The 25,581-nt window shown below is 45.4% G+C and overlaps 1 protein-coding gene across 4 annotated transcripts in view; it reads right to left on the reverse strand.

Annotated features, from left to right (window-relative positions):
* UVSSA (UV stimulated scaffold protein A) overlaps window positions 1–25,581 on the reverse strand; it is a 765,945-nt gene that overhangs the window by 180,429 nt on the left and 559,935 nt on the right. For all 4 annotated transcript variants that reach the window (XM_069632154.1, XM_069632155.1, XM_069632156.1 and 1 more), the window contains one exon: window positions 11,934–12,045. In XM_069632154.1, the coding sequence (XP_069488255.1) occupies window positions 11,934–12,045 (112 nt within the window). The remainder of the gene's footprint in view (window positions 1–11,933; window positions 12,046–25,581) is intronic.

Below are 25,581 nucleotides of genomic sequence, written 5' to 3' on the forward strand. Positions count from 1 at the left end.
CAGTACCCCCATATCAAATAGATTTACAAAAGTGTTCTATTTCATTCTGGCTTCACCCTGTCCCAGTGGGAATTCAGATGCTGTTGTGCATATAGTATTAATGAAAGCTCTTCCAGGCCATCTAGATAGATTAATGAAGTAATAAAAAGTGGAGTATTATAATTTTCAGTAAAGACAGCAACCATTTAATGACCAGCAACCATTTAATGACAGTGGTATTTCCAACCATGCTTGCAATTTGGAAGTGAGTATTGAGAGAGAAATACAAGATTTGTATTATGCAATTCTTTTTGAGCTCCAGCTACCCAGACTCCCAAGTACATTATCGAGGTAGGAGCCCAATTAAGCCTGTCAGGTCATTGGGAAGTAAAGTTACATTTGGTAATGGAAAAGCTGGGAATTTGACCAATTGATATGGAACCCTTTGTATTGTGCAAATGGTTCGATATCAACTTGGATCAGAGTCACATTTGTAGCGTGGTCTCTGACATATAACAGGATATTGTCCGCACATAATGAAATCAGCTTAGGAGTAACAGGCAGTGCTGACAGTGTTTAGTTAGTATCAGTACTGCTAGTGGCTGGATGCTTAATGCAAATAGTAGTGAGGGTAGGAGACACTCTTGCATTGTGCTTCTTACCAGAAGAATAGTTGGGCACAGAAGACTATTTGCCAATGCTTTTGCAGATGGAGATGTATATAATAGCTGTATATATTCAATAAAGCTGGTTCTTAAATGAAAGGAGAGCAAAACCATAAAAAGATAATTCTGTGAAACAGAAACAAATGCTTTTCAGCATCAAGAATGGATGCCACTGCTTGGGGACACATCTGGGCTAGTATGCAAAAAAGGCATTGCAAGTTTAATGCAGGCAAGCGTGAAGGTATTAAGCTGGACTGTTCAGGGTGTGCCAGTTGTAGCACATAGAGTAGCAATCTATTAACATTTTGGTGTTACCGTTAATCACAGATAGTGGGGGGTATGAACCAGTTTCACCTGACGCTTTGCTCGATTTAAGGAATACTGTTACTACTGTCTCTATGAAGGTTGTAGGTAAAATGTTTCTCTCAATGGTTTCTTTCCATAACTTCAACAAATAAGGGGCTATCGTTAGTATGTGTTCTGTATAGAATTCAGTAACAAATCCAGGGGCTTTGCCCAAAGGTAGTTCACCAACTGCTTGAAACAACTGAGAATGGTGCTTTCTAAAGATAGCCTACTAAAAGTAGTTAAGAGTCATTTCCATAAGATAACTTTGTATATCATCAGTCAAGTGAATATCAGCTTTTGCATAAAGGATGTATAGAATTGTACAAAGCTAGAACTTATAGCTTTGGATTCAGTGACCCTATTTCCCTATAAATTTTGTACCAAAGAGATTACAGTCTTATTGCATTCAGATCGTACTACTCACACTAGACTGCCACTAGGTATATCAACTTCACCATATCTCTGTGCCAAAACTGGATTATATAATGAATTTCACATTCAGCCATGGAGCAAAATGTAAGAAACTCAGCTTTAATTTTACCTGAAAACTCTTTTGATCACAATAATTCATACTGGTTCTTTTGGCAGCGCTGTATTTTCTATGAGACCAGCAGTTCAGCTAAAATTTACTTCAGTAATCCGCAAGAAATATATAATGCTACTCCTCACACAAATACATTGAATGTCTCCCAGATTGCTAAGAATATCGGCAAATAATCTAAACTTGTTTCTAAAAATGTTATAATCAGTCATAGTGATGGTGAATTCAGACCTGATAACAATAATGCACTTAATATCCAAATGTGTCAAGGTAGTAACCCTGCACCAGTATGGCGAGATAATACTGGGAGTGGTCCGAGTATGTGTGAGGCAACACTGAGCAAGAGCCTATGGCTCCTAGTAAGGCGTATGATATTATCCAGTAGTGTATTCTTGATAACAAATTATGTACTGATGCATAATAGGAGTATTCCCCATCATGAGGGTGAATACATCCACATTTGTCTGACAGATCAAAAATCAACAATCTGTGTACTAGTGATATATGATATGATAGTTTATTTATTTAGCGCCTATACACAATGTGTTTCAAAGCGCTTCAGGGCAAGGAAGGGAACAAGGGAAAATACGACATTCTTACAGGCCATGAACAGTAAGGATGTAAAATTAACTATCGTACTTGGCCTGACGACATTTCAGATAGTGCAAGTGCTAAGACATAGATAAGGAAGGGAGGGGGAGAGTGGGAAGGAAATGGAAACAGACAGGTGACTACCGTACTAGGCCTGACGACATTTCTGGTAGAGCAGGAGGAAAACAAAAGGGGAGGGAGAAGGGTGCAGAAAGGGAGGGGAGGAACAAAACAAGTGACTATCGTGCTAGGCCTGACAACGTTTCAGATAGTGCTGGAGGGAGGGGGGCAACAGTAAGGGAATAGGGGAGCGACAGACGAGGTTGCTATCATAGTAGGTCCAGGGACAATTCTGATAGAGTAAGTGCATAGAAGAAAGTAAGGGGAAGAGGGGAGGAGATAGGAAAAGGGAGATGGGAGGGTTGTAGAGAACATAGAGTAAGCAGTCTCAGCAGCTGCAGATTTAGCTCTTGGTCATTTACTGGAGCTGTCCATTTAAATATCCAATATAGTATTAAAGTCACCACCTCACACAATAACACATTCTGCATCTAATAGAAATGTTGGCTATGTTGTCATAGAATGAGGGATCATCTAGATTGGGATCCCATGAATTCATTAGAAACATTTTAACCCCAAGTAAGAATCCTCAAACCACAATGACCCTTCCATGAGGGCTTATACAGGTCTTCAAGTATTGAAATTGCAAGGACTGATGTATTAACGATAAAGCACCTTGTGCTTGTAAGGAATAATGTGCATAGTTTGAATTTCCCCCCAATTTCTAGCAAGGCGAATGAACATGTGTTTCTTGTAGCATCACTATTTTAGAGGAGCAACGCTCTATGCAGGCCACCATCTCACTAGCTTTAATCAGATTGTTTGTGCCACACACTTTCTGAGTGATGAATGACATTTGTGGCAATAATTCAAAGATGTCACAGTATCATATGTAAAGTAATGAAGTAAAGTACAGTCTTCATTTAAGCAACATAACCTCAATTGAAAGAACTTATTATATCGATCTATATCAATCCACATCGTGTCCAGGTTTGTGAAATATCTTACCTGCTGCTACTTCTCTCATAAAAGCACTCGGCACAAATAGGATGTCTCTGATTCATTGTCGTTCAACATTTACAGGGGCACAGAGGATCCTCGAACCGACAAACTTCAGCAGATCAAGCCGAATCCAATACTCTGCCACACTCCTATGATGAAACCGCTGCGTCTCTGATGATCTAATTGCCGGCGGAGGGTCGCAATCACAAAGCCTTGAGCCTGCAGCACCAACGGCAGAAGCAGACACCTCAAAGACATTCCATGCGGCCAAGGCCCTTAGATCACCGTTCTCGCAGCACCAAAACACAACTGTTTTCTCCCACTCGTGGTCAGAATGTGTCGCTATCACCTCACTTATAAGTCTGGCTAATTACTGCCCATCTTCCTCCTGTACCTACTTCACTTATTGCCAAGGTCTTTCCAGATTTGATTCCTATTCTAACTACACTTTTGAACACTTCATTATCTCCATATTTAATTTAGAGTAGAAATATGCAGTCATTTTGCCAATCCAGAAAAAGACTACTTTTGATGAGTCCACTTCATGCTAGCTGTCGTCCACTCTCACTTTTCCTCATCTATCTAAAATTTTGGAACTGGTAATTTACACACAGAACTCTACTTAACTATATCTTCATTCTCTTATTTCTATACTTCAGTCTAGTTTTTGTCCTCTGCCCTCCAAAGAAACAGATTTTCATTCTGTTACGGATTCTATCCTCTCTGCTCATCATGATAAACAATCTTATTAATTTATCAGCTGCTTTCAAAACGGTTAATCATTTTTTACTCCTACCTACTCTTTCGTTATTGGGATTTTCTTGTTCGGGTCATCCATGTTTCAGTACTATCTCATGGATCGTTCTTCCTCTGTTTCTTGTGCTGGTAAACTTTGAGGATTTTTCACTATTTAATGGTGTTCCCCCCCCATAATTATAATTATTTATAATTATAATTGTTCTTTTTATAATGAGTTTAATACCAGAGATTGCTTTTCTAAGCGTGGGATCGGGATTCAAACCTGTATTGTGCTGCCTGGTCTTGCTTCCAAGACAAACGTGTTGCCCCTGAGCTATATTCCCCCTCTTGCTTCCATTGTTAAGTTGTTTGGCCTATCCTGTCACTTCTTTGCAAACGATTCTCAAATCTTTTATTGCTTTTCCTCTTTCTCTGATTCTCTTCATTCTACTATTGCAGCTTGTCTACTGGCCATCCATTCATGTATGCATTCCAATGTGCTCCACTTAAATGCTGCCAAAACTTAAACTATATTCTTTCCTGCTTCATCTATCTATCCTACGTCACATCAGTCTTCCATTTTTTTCAGTCTTTCTGTATGGAATCTTGGGAGTTATTTTCGACTCCTATCTTTCAAGATCATATCTCCAAAGTATCTTGCTCCTGTCCCTATAACACCTGTAAAACACATCCTTTTCATTTTTTCCAGGCTATTTAACTTTTCATCTCTTCTCTTGTTGTTTCACATCTCGATTACTGCTCTTCCTTACTAATTGGCCTTCCTCTACCGTCTTGCTCCTCTGAGTTCAATCTTTGACTCTAATTTTCTTCTCTGTAATCTATTTACTACTAGCTTTTCTTTGATTCACGTCTGCTTTTCCATTATTTACACATGGTCTTTAAATGTGTCCATGGCATGTTCCTCCAAACTATTATCAGGTCTGGGTCTGGATTATAGAGAGGAAGAACACAGTTTGGTGAATGGGGGATTTGCATGTTTATTTTTGCATGTTTATTTTACTTATGAAGTTCTAGTCTTTCCTTGGCTATTAATAAATTATTTGTTATTTTGGATATTAGCTGGGAGTTGGTTTGGCCTTAATCTTACTTTTGACAGAGGAAGTTTTCCCAATCCATCATGGTGAGAAAGATGCTGGTAGTTGATTGGTTAAAGAGTTCTCTTCAGGAATTTACAGGCATTCTAAACTGCCTTTCATCGTCCAATTTCAAGCAGGAAGGTCCTGTTTAGGTGGAGATCCTCCAGTTAGGCCATAAGTCCCAGTAAACAGGAATCCAGGAGAAGGAGATTTAAAGCTGAGTGCCTTCAGTGAAAGCGAAGTGCTATGAGGGACAAGAAAACCTGATTAATTGCTGGGAGCGCAGCGAATGATTAGTTACATGAGGAGCGATGAAAAAAGACACTGTTTTAAAATATATTGTAAGTAATTAGTTAGGTATTTAGTTTCCGTTTCAGTTTGCATCCTTTATCATTCGGAAGGAGTTCTTATCAAATGCCACTGAGAGAAGCTCTGAGTGGTTTGACAAGCATTACGAGCAACGAGCATGCGCGTATTGTCATTTCTTAAAGCAAAGACAATCAAAGCTAAGGATAAAACGCTTTTCTCTGTAATATATTGTTTGACTCCCAATGCAGTTGTTTCGTTGTCGACAAACATTGGCAACTCAGGGAGAAAAGACTTGTATTCGAGCAGTGTCAGAAAACGAGTAGCATTAACAGTTGCTTCAGGGAGTGTATGCCTGGGTCCGAGTAGCGTTCTCCCGCTACACGCATGTGGCAGAGTGCAGTGTTGCCTGGACTGGAGTAGTGTTCTTCCACTATGCACATATGACAGAGTGCAGTGTTGAGTGAGACTCATTGAAAGCTCTTCAGTTACTACGCGCATGGGGTTATGTCGGTGCAGAGTGTTTGACAAAGAAATGATTCTTAGTTTCATGCATGCAGCAATGTTTAATGCCGTAGCATGTTATTTTATGTAACTCAAGCCAAAACCTCGAAGAGGAGTTAGTTGTGCACAGTGAAAGAGGAAAAGACTTTGTTCTGAAATTACATTAAAGGAAAGTGAATTTGAAAAGAGTTACGTTTGATAATAGAGTTGTAAAGGCAAGGAAGTTCCCATAAGCAACCAGAAAGATTATAAGGACCTCTGAATTAGTATTTTCGAGGATTGCTAGCTCGCAGTAAATCAACTAAATAGAGCACAGATAAGAATCAAACTGTTTGCCCGAGACATTTTGAATTTCAGACAAGTTATCAGAAAATTCAGTTAGTTCCCCTAAGAACTTTGTGAATCTTCAGTTTTAACCCTGCAGACGTCAAGAAGGCTAAGGGGTAAACTGTTTTTTTTTTTTAAAGTCAGTTTGTGGATTGGTAGATTGTATTCACCACTTTCTGAACCAAGGGTTCCTTCAAGTCTTCGGTGGAGGGATACAGGTACATATTTAAATATGGGATTGGTGCTGGGAGAGTCAGGGATTAATGGTCATTTTTAACATGCTTGTTCTTTTATTTCTTCCCTGCAGATTTCCGCCTTGCCAAGAACCAGAAGTCAGCTTGTTATTTTGTCCAATTCCCCTTACCCTTGAGGATGTTGGGTTTTCAGCTGTAAATTCCAACAGTTGTTGACCGGACGTCTGCAGGGGTCTGTGGGGTTCAGCAGCTCCCGCGGACCAGAACTCTTCAGGACCGGACAACTACCTTCTCTAATCTCCATTTATGTTCCTCGCTCTTTACACTTTTCATTACTTCACCTACTATCTGTTCCCAAACCTCAATCTCGTTTTCGCTCTTTCATTAATAGCACCTAAAACCTCAAAATATTTACCTCCATCTTTTAGGTATTTGTCCACTCATTCTTTATTTAGTATTTTCTTCAAATTTATCATGTTTCTTTACATCAATTATTATTGTGACTTAATACGTTCATTTGTGGAGTTTTTTATTCCATGAGAATCGCTTTGGCGAAAGTGCTATATCAATCAATAAATAAACATGACTAAACACAAATGTTTGTTTTCAGTGTGCATCGGCCGCTGTAAAGAAATTGTCTTGAGCCTTTCAGTTTTGGTTTGAATAACTACTGTAAGGGTCCGACACAGAGGTGGCATATTGGTTGGTGTAAACTTTTATTTACAACACCAAAAGGAAAAGAAAAACCTATTTTGCCCTACTTACTATGAGGGGTTGCCCTACCTCAACAAAAATATTAAGGACCCAGTCAGGATGTCCGTAAAGTAAAATGTCCACCGTCCTGTGTCTAAACCTATTTCCGTCCCTTACACTTTCAACTAACTAACGAAAACTGGATGCATTATTCACCCAGGAGGAGGCCCTCTCACTCTGGATGACGACTCCAATACACAGTTCTTGTGCAAAGAATATATGTTTAAATGTGCATTGCTTGCATGTCTAGACCAATGAAAAAAAACACTGTTCCTCAGAGGAATCCTTTTCCTCTGTTAGTTTAAACAATATGAACCTTTCCAGGCTTATCAGGTCTAGTTCATTAACCTGCCAGACTTGACCATAGAGTTTCTCAACGGTATATCAAGTCTGGTTCACTAACCTGCCAGACTTGACTTCACAACTTTTTAGTCCCAAACAATGCTTGCTTTGTTGCTGGTTTCCCGTTTTATTTCACCTTTGCTAGTCGGGGGCTCCCAGATTGCTTCTGGGCTCCAGCCCACTGGTTTTAGTTATCACTGCACTGATGAGGGCCTTCAAGCCTTAGATATTTTACTGATGGGCCTTGCCAGATTCCATTGGGTCCCAGGCCCTGATGCACACTGGCAGGACTTCCCCCGCTTTTATGTGTGTCCCATACCATATTGCTCTGCTTCTTTGGGATCTCTTTCCCTTATTTATCTAGTGTCCACTTGGACATGCCTGGTATACTCTCCTACCAGGCATTATCCCACATAGGTATACTCCTAATATTGCTATCAGCTTGAGTACTCGCCCTGTTATCCACTTGTAGTTGTTGGGATGTGTTTTGCTTTCATCCGCTATTGCTCTCTGGGATGGATTTATGTAGTTTACAAAGTTTGCATCAGTTTGTGTAGTGCCTGTTCTATCCCCTGGTGCTCTTCAGGATGCGTTTGTGTGGGTTTTCAGCCCTTCCAGCTCCCTCAGGGCCCTATCCACTGGTCCGATTCTTTCCTTACCTTTGGGAAGCCTTGGGGCGGTCCCCAGTCTCTTCGGGTGGCGGAGCAGAGCTTCTCTGTTGCTGCCGTGCTCAGCATTTTCCGTCTCACGGTTAGGCAGCTCTGGATTCTCCCTCATGTCTCCGGCTGCCCGCCCCTTCCTTCTTGCTCTGCTTCTGCCAGTCTGGCTGCCTTCCTTCCTTCTTGTGGCCGGTCAGGTCCACATTGCCTGGGCCTCCCTAGTCACCACGACTCTCTGCGTCCTGACTCTCAACCTTTGGGTGCCTGCCATGGAACAATAATTTCGTTTCATGCACCTCCAAGACTGGTTCGATGGACCATTAAGTCCTTCTTCCCTTTTTATGATTGGGGTTGCCGCCTAACAGCTGTACTGCTGGTGTTGGTTCTGTGATTGGTCTGTGATTGGTCTGTACCTCTTTGTTCAATCTTCTTCCTCTTAGTATTCTTTTGCTTCAAGCTTGGGTAAGTCTCCCTCGTCCTCGTCCCAGATATCCTCTACTTAATATATAGTGGCCTGGGGGACCGGAGGGACTTGCATGGGGGATTAGGTGAGTGGGGACGCAAAAGGGATACATATATACTGTGTTCTCTCAGGGCAATCGGCACAGGTCCAATTAAGGATTTCCCTCCTGTAAGAAACTCATGGTAGCAACAGTAAAGACAGTAACAAACACAAATACCTTTCGGATTGCACTTGGGGTGATACTTCTTCACCCCTGAGCCCCCCTATTCTGGGCTCAGACCCCTCCCGAATATCATCTTCCCTCCGTCGGGTTCACTATGGCTTATATTCAAACACTTTTCTCTGTTATATTCACGCGTCGTTGAGTGACGGCTTTTCACCCCCGGAAAAGCCCTCTTCCGGGCTCAGACCGTTCTAGAATATTTGCTTCCCTCTGTCGGGTTCACTATGGCTTTTCAAATCAATTCCTTTTATGGCATTCACAAATCTTGATGTCTTTTTTAAACAGTTCACTGTGGTCATTCCTCTGCCGGGTTCATCTTTGTCAACACAATGTTCTTTGGGTCTTTAGGCTTCGCCCCTTTCCTGGGCATCCCTCTGTTGGGTTCACTATTGCCAACTTTACATTTCCTTCTACTTTCTTATGATGCAGGATTCACTTCCCTTGGGTTTTCACTGGTTTGCCGGTCTTCCCTTGGGTTTTCACTGGTTTGCCGGCCAAAGACTTTTGACTTCTAGACCCCTGTATGACCACTTTGCGTCACACCGCTTTAAAAACGTAAACTAGTGCAAGTATTTTGCAGCTAAGTAAGTTAGAGTATTAGTGTTAGCAACAGCTATGCTGTTTCTGCTTATTTATGGTTCTGTCTATTACCTCCTATTGTCTTTGCTAACCTTTACTCTACATCTTGAACCCCGATTCGGTTACCCTTGTTGCATTCCTTTAGTCAAAGTCCCAATACATCATTTTACTCCAGTCATATCACAGCTTCCATTAGTTTTACAGCCTTGCCTGGCTTCACAAGACTATAATTTCCTTTTCTTAAATGGATTTATTGGGTTAAGGATTCAATTAAAATGCATGTCAAGTTAACAATTACAATATTCATTTGTATTCATATTTATTTGAATAACAGGGATGATATTTTAATCAGAAATGACTTACAATAACCCATTTACATATGGCAGAGGCATTCCTCAGAAGGATGCCTGCACAATAGCACAAATATGATAACAGGTTGAGACCCAATTTATGAGGGTGTGAGCAAGCAAAGAGGCACTTAGACTAGGTGCACAAGAAAATAAATATAAGAAACAGGTGACTTATAAACGGATAATTAACCTGGCATTGGGGGTCAAGTGCTTCAAACTGCATCTGATGCAACATTCAATAAAATTCTCATTTGATAAAAGCTGCATAGAATAGATTGCGATGAATGAAATATCTCTAGGCCTTCCACACTAAAAAACTAAACAAATAAGGGAATGACAAAACGTACTACGATAAACCTGCTAATACTATTTCCTCCCAATTACGGTCTCTCGTAATAAGGGATTTTCTCCTTGGCCAATAACATGACTAATGGGGCCATTACAGTCTCAGAAGAATTTTGTGCTAAGGTACCACAATGGTAACTACCACCACTATCTGCACTTCTATAAATTGGATGAATTACAGTATTATCACCGTTCTAGTGGGTACAGCGTCATTTCTGAATTTAAACTTTTTGTTTAAATCTGTTGCCCCCCTAATATTAAGGGTGGAAATGGATAATGTACAGTAGTGTTAGACAACAACTGTACTATTTTTATATGCACAAAGGGTCTATTCTGACTCATATGCAATAAATGGATAACCGGTTTATAGGGTTGTGTATCGGAGATGCCCATTTTCTCACCCCCTTCAAAGTCCCATCTAAAAAGATTTTTCTGAGTACTGAAGTGAAGCACCTAGATATTTTGGGCGCATTTTACTATTTATATCTACACTTCCGGGGTGGAGGTAAACAATGGCAGATTTTCAGATTTTCAGATGCTAAAAACCGCCATTGTAACGGAGTGGCATTTACGAACGGTGGTATTGCCTTTGAATACCTCTGGATTTATTTGGCTCTGACCTGCTAGGTATTTTGCAAATAAGTCTTGTATTCAGTTTTTAAGAGATGGTCTACTCGTAGACTTCCATGGTTTGAGGCCATGATGAGTGCTCAACAGAGCACAAGTTCCAGGGGTCTTGTGAGACTGACCAGGAGTGTGAAGTAATAGTAACAGTGGGCCCCCCTGGAACTTATAGGGGAGACCAAAACCAGGCTCAGGAAGACTTCATCCCAAAAAGACGCAAACCAGTCACAAAGCCAAAACATATAGCACTTACAGCTTACTTTCTCTTTCTGACACAACCAGCATGCATTGGGAGTCTGATAGCCTACATATAAACATTTACCGGAGACAATTTTTACCATATTTGAAACACCATCATCTCCTGTAGATATGTAAGATCAAGGTCAAGTTTCAGATCACCCATATTCATAAGTTTAGACCGCATTAACCTTCTCACTGTATGTGGTTATCATTGAGATCTATAATATCTTTTCAGAAATAGTATACAGAAAAGAGATGGACAGTGGATGAGACAGGGATAGGATCAAAAAGAATACTTACTGATATCAAAATAGAGCCCTTCCTTGATCATTGCCAAAGCAAAGACCATGGAGTTTCCCACACAGCAAATATCTGTCCTCAAGACAGAAGGCCTTTTACTTATCACACTTTGGCTTGTATCCACAACCTCTCGACCTGTGAGGAGCCTGAAATGAATACTACTGCTAGGGGCCTTTTTCCCCAGGCGAAACCACTGGACTCCCATTAATTAGCACTATACTCCTACTGCAAAAAAACAAGCAAAAAGCTAAATCAATTTCAGAATTCATGTGTCAGTACAAATGAGACATGTAGAGAACACATGAAAGGGTGGCAGAGTAGTACTTGCAGCCATAAAAAGAAAGAAAAACATGTTGTGATTTCTTGCCACAGGGCTAACATATTTCTAAATCACAACTAGGCAAGCATTAAGAAAAGGAGCATGGACGACACTGGCATAAAAGAATAATATGTTTTTCCTTCAAAATCCTGAAGAACATGAGTTAGATATTCTTGTTTTGTTGACCCAGTATCCCTTCCATGAACACTTTGAAAAGGGGAAATTGTCTTAATGTGAAATAAACATTCCAAGCTTTATGTGCATCTTGAAACATTGTTCCAATAGCTTAAATGCAAATGAACATGTAAACATTTAAAATTAAAAATACATTTTATAAAATGCACTGAATCGTCGGCCCCCATCATTGTACCCCTTAACACAAACCTTGCTCTTCTGCTTCTTTGTCCAACTTCATTTTTTCTTCTTTGGCCTTATCTTCAGGATTAGTGGGATTTCCAAGTTCATCTCGAGGGAGGATTGTGCCATGGAAAGGACACTAAAAGATTTAAAATCTATCTTTATTGTTACAGAAAAACAACATTAGAAACAGAAGAATTAGAGTACAATAGTACCTCTTAGTGAAGGTATGAGGAATATGAAAACTAACAATTACCAACCATGGTTAATGCTGTTTCTTATGGGTATGATGTTCCTCCAATAGATTCATCTTTTCTAGCTCTGAGTGCAGACTGGACCCATGCATCTTTAACTGGACATTAGGGGGTACATGCAGCTTTGTTGCTTTTCTCTCTAGCAGCATTGTGGGCACATATGGCACTCGATGGAACCATCTCAACTATTGACTTAACTCACCTATCCGGACCAGAAGAACAATCTTGGTCCCTGCCAGCAATATCCATCCAGTGCTTAAAGATGTTAACGGAGGACACATGGTCAACTGTAACAAAAGCCATTGAGAGATCTACAAAAACAGGCAACATTGCAACATATGATGCGACAGATGTTATCGAGCATCTGCAGGGTGGCAATTTCAGTGCCTCAGCCAGAATAATACCGGGAGGAAGCAGAGATTATGAATTGCAATGCACTATCACCATCCCATGGTCCTCCCAAGAAATGTTAAGGGGGTAACAGGGCAATCTTATTAAAATACTCCCTCTTTGGGTTGGCGTTCTTTAAACGTGGGAAAAGCTGACCAATCTTTAAAGGATTCCAGATAACACTAAATGATACTTTACAAAATATTGCAATAGAAAACCTCCCTACATTACAACCCCAATCAGGTTCAGCGCATGTATACACAAAACACCCATCTGGCCCTAAAGCCCCAAAGAAAATACCAACTTTAAACTATGAAGAAAACCAGAAACAAGCAGGTCCAAGAAATGAAAATTTAGCAGCAAAGAAATCACAGCAAGGCAAGAAGAGAGAGGAACTGGTTTGTCAACAAACACCAAAAGCTAACGGAATTTTTTCTAAATGCCTCCGCACCCCAGTGTTTTAAAGCCCTCTCCCACTCCCGTTGCGTTCAGAATTACAAAGTCCCATTCGCAATCAGATCTCTGTCGAGAAATACCAGACAATCCCAGCCAATCAGTGAACACGCACATGGCCCAGGCAGCATAAAGAAGGCTCTGTTTTTTTCAGTCTATAAGAAGGGAAGCAGGGATACACATGTAGGTTTGAGAGCTGTGATACCAATGCCAATTAAAAGATCAGGGAAACAGAGAAGACCTGTAGAGCTGTGGAGGGAGAAGTGGGTGGGGGAGGGTTAACGTGGTAGCACAGGCCAGGTCACATTAGAAACTATATAGTGTGGGGGGCACCCAATACCCACAGAGTGAGATAATTGAGAAAAAAGATCCATCAGCCTGCTGCGAAAAGTGATAAAACGAAGACCAGACCAAACCTATGGGGACCTAGCCTGGGAGGAACCAGAACCTGGGAAGAGACCAGACACAGAGCAAGTAGGGAAGACCTTTGCACACACTAAGCAAGAGGGAGAATTACTAGCTGGTAGGAATGCGCACAAGTTACTACTATTATTATTAAAAGAGGGGGACCTAGCAAATTCAAGTAGCGAGCAGGGCGCTATATCCCTCTGACTGTGAATAAACCAACCGTGAAACTGTGTTGTGCCACAGAGATCCTGGGTTAGACCAGTATCAATCTCTGGCTCCTTAGCAGCAAACACACTCACTCTTTGGAATACCGCTCTTACTCCACTGGTGACTTACTTTTGTCACCTTTAGTACTGTTTTTCTGGACTAAAGTACCTCATTACTGTTAGGGACTTGCAGCACTCTTTTCTCCTTAACTCTCTATTACTGGATTGGCCCACCCTTTTCGGTCTCTTTCTCCCTTCCATATATTTAATCTTTCCTTCTTTCTGAGGAAATGTGTTGTGTTTTTCTTAATTCCCCTGGTTTTCTAATAGGTTTATTTGATCGTTACTACGACAGCCAAGGGCTGAAATATTCAGCAGCTATCTTAGAATTAGAACTTTGTCTCCCCCCTAAGGACTCTAATATGCAGCGTTGCTTATAGCCAGCTCAATTTCCCATGTTTCTGGGAACCTTTTCCTTTGACCTTGTCAAGGAAGTCAGCCAAGGCTTCCCCCTGAGAGAGAGGTATGTTTGCTGCATTTGCAGCTTCTCCTGCAAACTCGCCCACATACGCTTGTGCTGTGTTCACAACGCTTGATATTACTCCACCCCTGACGTGGTTCAGCTCCAATATAACATCTCCTAGTGGTCCAGAAGAGGAGGGCTTACCTCAAAAGGTGGCTGCAGGATCTTCGAGGGCTTGAAGTGAGGTGGTTGTATTGGCTCTGGAGTATCCCCATACCCCATAAACCTCAAGGGGTTGAAAAAGTAAGTGGGTGGCTTCCCTTGGCCCCTAGATTCACACCAATAAGAGCCAAAATATAGCACATATTTAACAGCAATAGCAAAAGGGGGGCTATGAGTAGGAGTAGTAGTGTCTTACTCCTTCCTATATCCGGTCACATTTCCTCCATATTCGTGGAAGGATGCCAAAGCATCAAATAGCCAGAGGAAGGTTTGCCTGAGCTACAGACAAGCCATACGCTTCTGAAAACTGCTGCACCAAACTGTGAAGCGAACCCAGAGCAGACATGAATAATAGAGCTTCAGATGCTTAGGCTGCCCGTCTGCTAACCTCACCAATAGAGGTCACAAATAGCCTCTCGGACCAAAGAATCTCCTTAATTCCGCCCCCATCTAATTTGTTGGCTCTGCTAACATCCCGGTTGTGCCAGTCCTTTCTGCATCAGATGAGGGAGCATGTGTGATAAGTTGCCTGAACTCCCCATTGTTACATGTGGAGGACGCAAGACACCAGCAACTGGGCTAGTCCAGTCGCTACCCATTCGTCCTCCCAGAGGGAGGATGAAGGATTCTGACGGCTCACTATCCCCCAAAGACATTGTACTACACCATGGGTGTCACAGAGTGGAGCAATGATATATGATATATGTCATTTGTAACACGCCTGTACACAAATGTGACCGCGCAAAAGTACAGGGGGAAAGGAGAGGGGGAAGTGCAAAGGAGAGGGAAGGGGAAGTGCAATCAGGGCAGCATTGCTTTGAGTGAGTGCAGCCAGGGCAGCGCAGCTCTGGGTAAGTGCATGGAGACAAGGGGCTGTAGAGGTTACAGTTACAGCCCCTAAGTGTGCAGTAGGCACGCGGGCAGTGCAGGGGAGAGGGATCATGGAGGAGCCTGGTACCCAGTGAGACTCTGAGGGTAGCCAAGCAACCAGTCGGCGCAGCAGACATGTAGGGGAGAGAGAAGGAAAGCAGAGGAGAAAAGGAAGGTAATAACAGTGCGGGAAACATGCAACCAATGAAGCTGCAGCATTCGCGAGTAATGGAGAAAGTGCATCAGTGTCTTAACTTTACCCAAGGGAGAGCCAAAGCCTGTGATTATCCATCAGCAACCCTAAGGTAGAAGGGAGAGAAGAACTGAAACAGTGGCAGGAGGGTGAAATAATATCAGTTGTCTGACAAGGACCCTAATTCGAGTAGAGAAATACCCATTACTGCTGTTGTGAATCTTGAGAAAACTAAAACTAAAGTCTGTGAGAGACCGGATGGGACTCCTTTGAGAAGGAATCATGAAGTAAGACAGACAACAGACCTAAGTTCAAACAAAAGATATTTATTAACTTAAATGACAGGATGGTTGAAGGCCTAACTTGTCCTATGCTAAGGTGGGATTTCCCTACCTGAACGAAACTAAGGAAAGCCATTATCAAATAGTTCAACTTAATCTGTGTCCAAAACCTATCCAATCCATCACAACTACAATTAACCAAAGTATAGGCATGTCAAAGCAAATAGTGTTCAACTAAAAGTTCTAAGCCTCTTCCATCTCACAGCTTACTTTCAGCTCCCCCTCCCCAAGCATAAGAAAGTTCCATGAAAAAGTCTAAACGCTTACCCATTCCCAGTTCAAAGTGATATAGTTCTGAACCAATCCTTGGGGTTCCCTTCACCAAGTTTTAAGCAACACAATCCAAAACGTGAAGGGGTCTTCAGACTCTGCTCTCAAGACAAGTGTGATCCTAACGTCTCAGGGTTCCTTTCCCCAAGACTTCAATGTCGCTGTTTACACTTGCTTCAGTTTTCTCAAAAACTTCAACATAAACACAGGGTCGACCGGACCCTTCTTCTCGCAGATCTTGCCAGGTCCTTTGCAGTGATTTTGTTGAGCTGTTTCACCTTTCACCATTTATGGCTCTCTGGTCTAGGTGCAGTTGACAGACCACACGGTCTACCCATGATAGGTTGCACAACCAGGATCCCTGGCCTCCTCAACATACATTGAGTTCCTTGGCACTTGCTCGTGTGAACCAAGTCACCCTTGCTTAGTTTCTTTTGTTGGCCTCTTAGCTTAGTATGTAATCTTGCACTCCTCTGGCTTTTCCTTGATCGCCTTGTGGCTCTGCCATCACGTGTAACACACCCCTTGCCAAACCTTGGCCTTGCCACACTGCATTCACTCATAAAAGTTCACTGTTTGCCTTTCTTTAGCCCTCAATGTATTTGGACTTCAAGGTTTATGTTAAATTGCTGTGCAACATATATTCAGTTTAGTTGACTTTCAATTTGGTGTTCAATAGGCACCTGTTGTTTAATTATGTTCAATAATCCATATGCGCTTATTTGCTTCAATGTTAAAGTTTCATTTAGTTTGATGTTCAATGTGCATTTGTACAATTCAATATTGAGTTTCCATATAGTTTTGGATTCAATAAGCATTTGTTCGCTTCAATATTACATTTCCGTTTAGTTTGGTGTTAAATATACATTTATGGGCTCCTTTTTGCAGACTGCTACTCAGGAGTGGTCCCTTTGGAGCGATCTAGTGCTTAATCCATTAATCCATTAAATCTCATCCATTAGACGGGATTCCCATTTGCTCCTGGTGCGTGATAGGATCTCGCTCCGCACGCTAGTCATTACTCATAAATGCTTGTCAAACTCTGCCCGAAAATATCTGCCTGACAAATTCTCTCAAAACCAACCTGCCAGACCTATCAGATCATTCTACTTGCACTGCCTCAACATCTCGTGGTTCAAATGAAAAACTACGTGAGGAGCTAGCTTCCCAGTTTTAGCCGCCAAAAGCTGAACTTCCTTTTGGTCCTTCAGAGCTAAAGTGAAAAATTGGCTCTTTGATAAGAAACATTAATATGCCACAGATAAATCTCAACCTTCCTCCACTGGAACCCTTGCACTTTAACTCATACCACTATGTATCTTTGTATTACTGTATCACTGTATTTCTTGCACTGTCAACCAAACTGTAACCGTCGGCGACGGTTCGATGCCTGTATATGTAGCAATTAATTAGCTAGTCGACCAACCTGTAACCTTATGTCGACAAGCACGTCTCTCCTATGTATTCTATATGTATCCTTTTGTAACCTTATCACAAGCTACAGCGCCCAGTTACCTTAGGGTTAGGAGCGCTTTACAAATAATAAATTAAACTAAACTTAAGCACTTGTCCACCACTCATCCTTCTAGGTTTTTCTCTAGTGGCTCTTGCGACTTCCGCCCAGCTTCGGAAGCCGGGGAAACCACCAGTGGGAGCCTTGCTCGCTCGCCGTGTGTTTCTCTCACATTTCGGCACAGCCAATGTTTCTTCCTTGACGTCGGCATCCTTGGATCTCCCGGGCTCCATAGCAGCTCCTGCTAAACACACTGGATAACGGAGGTCACAGGGTTGTGGGAAACACACAATCCCTTCACTTCAGTGCCCACAAATCCTCTGTGGGTATTTTTCGGCACCCTTGCTCAATCTCTGGTCCCACCATGGTTGCCTCCTCTCAACTGTCTCCTGCTGTCCTACCTGCAGCGGACAACACAGGTCTCCCGGTTTCCTCTTTATATGCTGTGCTGGTCTCCTTGTATATACCTGCAGCCCCTTGAAAGGCTGCAGATGTGAATGTTCAATTAACCCTGCCTGACAATAATCAAAGGGGCATGTCTGACCCTTGCAACTCTTAGCAGGCATCTTTCTTGGCCCAGTACCAGAGTGGTTAAAGAGTGTAGTCTTCATTACTCCTAGTTGCTTCTTCTTCGTACCAGTACTGTCAAGGGTTACATGTGGAAAGATAAGGGGAACTGGCTTACAATAGCCCATAAAGATGGGAGAAGGGTTGGGTTGGTCACCAACAGAAAAAGGGAGATAGCATGTCTCGCCCAAGGGCATCCCACTTCCATTCCCCCAAGGACCCACCCAGGTGATCCTCCCTCGATTCTCCGCCCCCCAGGGTCGGGGTCCAATAGTGATGGCCTTTCTCTGGCCACCTGCATAGAGGATCCAAGCGGTTTATGAGTGAGAATTCAAGAACCGGGAGTGGGGGGGAGAATTCAAGAACCGGGAGTGGGGGGGCGCTGTTGAGCAGCCAAGCAAGATGGCCGCTTAGCTTTGGATCTCCGTCGAGACCAACCTGAATCCTTGCCATATCAGCGCAAATCCTATCTGTCTGCCGTAGTCACTGCAACGATTTTTCTGACGGCATCGTCCTCTACCCTCGCCTGTAATTCTGGGATGAATTGGTGCCCGGGACCCGCACTTCCGACATCCGAGGCCTCCTGGGATCACTCGAGGCCGCTGGCCCCACCGCCGCCGTGAGGTACTGTGGCTCCGGGGCCTCCCGCCTGCTGCCCGCGGCCACCCGCAGTGCCTCCTTGCGCTGCTGCCTGCGGAGTCTGCACCCCGGGACTTCCTTTCACCTGTATCTCCATTGCCGGGAGGGGCTGTGGCTCCCGCTCCTGCCGCGCTGCTGCCCGCGGTTGCCTGCGGCGCCTCCCCGCTGCTGCACCTGTCCTCTTTGTTGCGGTCCGGTGGGTTCCCGACTGCTGCAGGCTTGCGGCACCTGGTGTGCCCTGTGTGCCGCGGCTGGGCGGAGGCCCGCTACTTCCGTAGGGGGGGGGCGGACCTCTCGCCCGCTCCTGAGCTGAGGGGGCCTTGCTGGTTGTGGTGCCGGCGACTGCCTGGGCTGGCTGGTCGGGCCGTCCATTGAGCGGGCGGGCGCTCCCCCGTGGACGGGGGAAGCCAACGAACCCATCCTCTGGGCGCCGCCGCTGGGACTCCCATCACTCACCTTGCCACGTGGATCACGCCGACGAACTGCTGCCAGCTGTGGGCCCATACCCATTGTTCTTCAGACGACGAGCGGGTCTAGCCACCCCAAAGGCCGCAAGGTGGGTGCTGCGTCTCATTCTCCCTGCTGCCTTGAGCAAGCCCCTGCTTCCTCCGGCCACTTGTACTCTTGCCTGGGTGCCTTCTCCGCTTGCTGCTGGGCTGCCTGCATAGGGGCTTGGCCCCCACCTGACTTTCTTCTCTGCGAAGTGGGGCTCCTGCATCCTGCCTCACCTAGTAGTGGTGGTCGCGTGCCCATTTCCGTGCCTCTCGCTACATCTCGCTCTGGATCTCTTGGGGCCGGGGCCACTACAGAGGACCGACACACCGCGGGGTGCCATTGCAGGTGGAGTTGCCCCCACTCACTCTACTGACCGACGGGCGGTGGTGTCATTCCCTGGGCGGCCTCCGCGCCAACTGGGTGTCACCTGGTTGTCACCTCTGCGCTCTGGGCTTTGCCCGGTGGGGGTGATCCTACGCTTGCACAAGATACGCGGGGCCCCTAATCTCCCTTGACCGGCAAGGCCTCCGCTTCCCACGAGACCCACACTGTCCTGGATCACGCATACCCACTGCTGGCCTACATCATCTCTGCTGCCACGCTGTAATCCGCCTTCCCCACCCTGCCGGCACACTATCAGCACCCCTGGGCATACAATACTTGCGGTTGGCGGCCACAGCCCTGTCTCCGTCTCCTCCGGCGACTCCTCAGCCACTGCCCATCTCTGACTCTGCCAGATTTGTTGAAGACCCCTCACTACTATAATGTCCAACAGAGCGTGGGCTGCTAACAAAGTGGGCGCTTTGGACAAATTTGCGAAGGCGGCCCCTCGGGCGGATCCTGCGTCCTCCTCTGCGACACAGGAAGACTGCGAGACATTGCCGGATCCCCCACAACCAGACCTCACCACCATGATGGAGTCCATGGCAAAAATCTTTGCATCCTTCCATGAAAAGCTGGACGACATCAACGCTAATGTCGCCTCCCTACATGCTCAAATCGACCAGCACCGGTCCAGGCTCATGGAGACGGAGCAACGGATTGGTACCAACGAGGATCACATTCATACCCTCCAGACCACAGTTACAGAACTCGTCCGCGACATGAAACAGGTCAAGGCCAAGAATGATGACCTCGAATCGAGGTCACGGCGGAATAACATTTGCATAGTGGGGGGTCCCGAATCAGCACTCAAGGGTCGAATGGAGCTCGCGGTTGAGCAGCTCATCAAAGATCTCCTTGGTAACCCAGAGCTCTCACTATTCTTCACGGTTGAAAGAGCGCATCGCTCTCTGGCGCCCCGCCCTAAACCTGGAGACTTCCCCAGGCCAATCATCACAAAATTACTGAGCTACAAAGACAGGGATCACATTCTCCGTTTGGCCAGAGAGAGAGGGGAGCTGAGGCTTGAGTCCCAAATCATCAGAATTTTCCCTGACTTTTCGGTGGGGGTCCAGAATGAGCGACGCCGATTTAGCGGGGTTAAGAAGATGTTGAGAGATACTCTATGCTTTTCCCTGCTCGGCTGAAATTTGTTCATCGCAATAAAAGTTATTTCTTTACGGTCCCGGATGAGGCCGTTAAGTTTATTGAAGCACAGATCCCCCTGTTGAATCCTCCGGAGGAATAAATGGACGGCGACTGACCTTGTATTCTCTGGTTCCTCCGCTGACCTCTGGCGGATGTCGAGGCCGTGACACTGTTCACCTGGCGCAATGCGGCCCGCCCCCCTTGTCATGCCACTTGCTGGCTGGCCGCGTGCCCCTGGCACCTTAGCTAGTACCTCTCATCCTGCGGGAGCTGCCTCCCTGTGTTTCATGATTTTATTGCCAAAACCCAGGCCACTACTCCAGAAACCGGGCCGCACCGTCATGCACTGACCTGCGGTAGTCCCAATTTTGTCCTTGCTATTCTGAAAACCATGGTTATCCTTTATTCGTAACCTCTACTCTATTAGTCAGACAATGCTGGAAAATGTGTATGTTGTTATTCATCCAATGTTTTAATATTGGTGGGCCAGACAGCAGCAGCAGCCCCCACTGCAGCTGCAATGCCGTTTATGGCGGTAAGTTTGTTTTGGAGCCCCGTTTGGGCTACTTATCAGGCGTTGCCGTGTTGGGGTTGGCACGCAGTTTCGCTTCAGGGAGGTTGCTTATACACTGCTAGTTACTACTGGGCGGTGGGGGGAGGGACAGTTGGGGTTTGTTTTCCACAAAACGGCGGTTTGGTCTTGACCGGTGCGGCAGGGTGGCAGGCCTGCCTCATCACAGCGCTCCAGTTAATGGTCAAAGTGAGAATCCACATCTGGGATGTCCCTTAACTCTTTAATATGGCTATTAGAATATTGACGTGGAATGTACGGGGGTTGACCAATTTTACCAAGTCTCGTAGAATTACCGCGTATGCTTAGAGGCATGGGGTCAAGATTCTCCTGTTGCAGGAGACACACGCTAAGAAACTCTTGGCATCAAACCTCACACAGTCCTGGGGCCCCAACAGGTACTATACTCAGTACTCCACTCAGTCCAGAGGAGTCCTCACTCTCATCCACAAATCAATCGGATTCACACTTCACACATCCCACACTGATCCTGAAGGCAGATTTGTGTGATCCTACACTGCACCTTAGCTGGCGAAGAATGCCTGCTTGTGAATTCGTATGCTCCCAATATTGACTCTTCCGACTTCATGGATATGGTGTCTTCCATTCTCATGAAATATGTTGATGTCCCCATCATATGGGGCGGCGACATGAACCTCATACTTGATATGGCCCTAGACAGGACAACCACGGCTCGGAGACCCATAACCCGAGCGGCCAAGCGGCTGCTAACTCATATGAGCTCCTTGAATCTACATGATTCTTGGAGAACACTCCACCCCCAGAAGAGGGACTATACCTTTTACTCCACGGTACACGATAGTTCCTCGAGAATTGATCTATTCCTCCTGTCAGGTAGCCGGATGGGCAGGGTGTCCGATGTTAAGATTCTGGCGCGCACACTCTCCGACCACTCCCCCGTGCTACTTCAGATCCAGCTGGGTTTTGCCTCTGGGGCTCGCCCCGCCTGGCGTTTCAAACCCGACTCCCTATCAGATATCGTCTTTAGGGCGGAGATACTAGCCAACATAAACCTGTTCTACGAAAACAACGTCTCCGACACGTCCGAGGGGACCCGCTGGGAGGCATTCAAAGTTTACATCAGAGGAATGTGCATCTCTAAAGAAGCAGGGGTCCTCAAATCCATAAAACAGGCCTTAAACTTCTCCGAATCCAAACTTAAAACTTTAGAACAAGAGTACGCCTCCAAGCCAGCACCTGCCACCCTAGCGAAGATTAGGACGGAACTGGAACTATTTGAAGCACATGCCCTTGAGGTGAGATACTATACCCGCCCTGCGGCCGCCCGAAGATATGGCGAGGGGGACAGGCCGGGCAGAACCCTGGCCAGGCTGGTCCGTTCTGAGGGAGGTAGGACTCGTATAGATAGTATTATCGATGATAATGGGACGAGACACTGGTCAGACCATGCTATCCTTGACACTTTTGCAAATTTTTATGCCACCTTATACGGCCCCCAGCAAGAGCACACGGCCCGGGACCTTGACGACCTGCTAGAGTCCATCCCTATGTCCTTGATCTCTCAAAGCACCAGGGAACTTCTTGATGCCCCGTTTTCATTAGACGAGATAGTCCAGGTGATCTCGGATCTCCCTAAGGGCAAAGCCCCGGGACCCGACGGACTCACATCAGTTTTTTATCAAGAGCATGTTGCCATATTAGCGCCGATACTGCATGGGGTCTGGACTGAATCACTCCACTCACACACCCTCCCCCCCTCTTTAAGAGAAGCATTAATCACAGTCCTCCCCAAACCAGGGAAACCTCCAGACGAATGTGGTTCCTACAGGCCCCTGTCCCTCATTAATACTGACATGAAGATCTTTGCTAAAGTAATTGCCAATAGGTTCCTCCCATTCATGCCTCACTTAGTCCATGCCGACCAGAGCGGATTTGTCCCTGGCCGCTCTACGGCACTTAACGTCCGGCGCCTATTCAACGTACTGTCTAGAATCGACCCAAACGCGGACGCGGTGGCAGTCACACTAGACGCCCAAAAGCCGTTCGACATGGTCTCGTGGCAATACTTGTGGCCTGTCTTGGAGAAAATGGGAATTGGGCCAAACATGATTTCCTACATAAAACTGTTGTACACGGGACCGTCGGCAAGGGTGCTTGTTAACTCCTTCCCCTCTTCCCCCTTCGAATTACACAGGGGTACCCGACAAGGCTGCCCATTCTCCCCCATCCTTTTTGCGCTTGCCATTGAACCCATGGCCGATCATGTCAGAAATCGACATACTCGTAAGGGCGTCCGGTTGCAGGGCACACCGGAAATTATCTCGCTGTACGCGGATGACGTACTCCTCTACGTCAGACAACCCTCCACATACTTGGACCCTATCATTCAGGATATAACAAAAATAGGCACCGACTCGGGCTTCACCATAAACTACTCAAAATCCGAAATCTTCCCCCTCACTAAAACAACTTAGCAACCGTCCTGCGAGTTCCCCCTATGCTGGTCCCCGGCTGGGATCAAGTATCTCGGGGTTCAGGTGTCACTGGCTAAAGTTTCCCTGCTGGCAGACAACTATGAAGCAACGGCGCAGCTCATTGAATCCAAGATGCTCAAGTGGCGTAATCTCCCTCTATCCCTCGCGGGTAGACCCTCCCTAATAAAAATGATTGCGGTACCTAAGCTACTCTATATATTTGTAAATGTGCCAGTGTGGCCAGGCAAGCAGTATTTCAAGAGGCTTCACGCGGCGTTTGCTCAATTTCTCTGGCATTCCGGGGCGGTCCGCAAGAAGTGGCAACATATGACCCTGCCTTACGAGAAGGGGGGCTTTACTGCCCCCGATTTAACTTTCTACTGGAACGCTGCACAGGCCCAACATGCTACCCATTGGTACACACACCCCAACACGCCCCCCACATGTTAAATTGGAAAAAATGGTGGGTGACGGTACCCACATTATGACCCTCCTATTACACAATGGCTTCCGTGCGGATGCCCCATGGGACCCGGTAGCTTCCACGATTAGGGCATGGAACAATATCCTTCCCCCCAGTCCTGTACAGCGCCCATACTATAAGTGGCTCCCCTTATGGCAATTTCCCGGCCTCACCCCCACGCATGACCAACACCTCTCTCAACGTTGGGAGAGCCTGGGATATCGTGCCCTGACTGACCTGTATCCTGATGGCTCATTCATTACCCCCCGAACATTGCACCCCGGGCAGTCCAGCTCTGCGCTTGACTTGTTGCAGTACTACAGATTGAGAGCAGCGGTACGGACATTGTGGCCCTCCTTTCCAGAGGAGCCTCCTGACTCACCTGAACTCCAGAACATAGCGAACTCCACAGGCTGTAGGGGCATAATATCCTCCCTGTATAAAATGCAGATGGGCAAACTAGAGAATACCTCCCCGGCACCACGGGAGGCATGGGCCACTGTGCTCGAAACAGAGATCACTGACGAAATGTGGGGCAAAATGTGTGCACACACGCGCAAAGTATCACTCAGTGCCAGGTTCCGCTGCATTCAATACAAATTACTCAACAGGCTCTACACGCCATACAGAGTTGCAAAATTCACGCTTACTACGACACACAAATGCCCGAAATGCGAATCAGATGAAGCAGATCATGTTCATATGTTTTGGTCCTGTGCTGCGCAAGTTTTAGGTGGAGGTGACAGAGGCGCTCTCTGAGATAATTGACTCCCCGGTAGATATGGACCCTTTGGCCTTGCTGTTTGGCATTTGGACGGGAGAAAATGTAAGGAAACTGTCAAAATTCTTGAATGTTAGTGCTATTGTTGCCAAAAGAGGCATATTACAATGCTGGAAGCGCCGCACTCCCCCACCCTCAACATGTGGTTGAAGGACCTCACATGGGTACAAACATGCGAGGAGTACATCGGTACCTTGCCCGTTCCATCCCGCCCTGCAAATGTGTGGACTGAATTACCTGAACAGCAAGGATGGGGTCGGGTGGACCTCCGCACCCTCGCCGGTACCACCGGACTCATCTTGATACTTGTCGCATGCGTACTATTCTAATATTCCACTATGTTCACCCCTCTAAAATGTGAAGTTGACATTATTTGTGAGGCAATGTATATTGATACTGTCATGCTGTTTTTTTTCTCGCTTACATGCTAACTGTGCTGTACCTGTCTTAACCACCTGCCAATAAACATAAGTTTAAAAAAAAAAAGAACCGGGAGTGACCTGTTGTGAATCCTTACAAAGCCACAGGCTAAGAGAGACATGCTGTTAACAATGCTAAAGGTACAGCCTAGACCTGTTGTAAATCTCGAC

This window comes from Ambystoma mexicanum, chromosome 6q, assembly GCF_040938575.1.
Source record: "Ambystoma mexicanum isolate Mex_15411 chromosome 6q, UKY_AmexF1_1, whole genome shotgun sequence".
NCBI lineage: Eukaryota > Metazoa > Chordata > Amphibia > Caudata > Ambystomatidae > Ambystoma > Ambystoma mexicanum.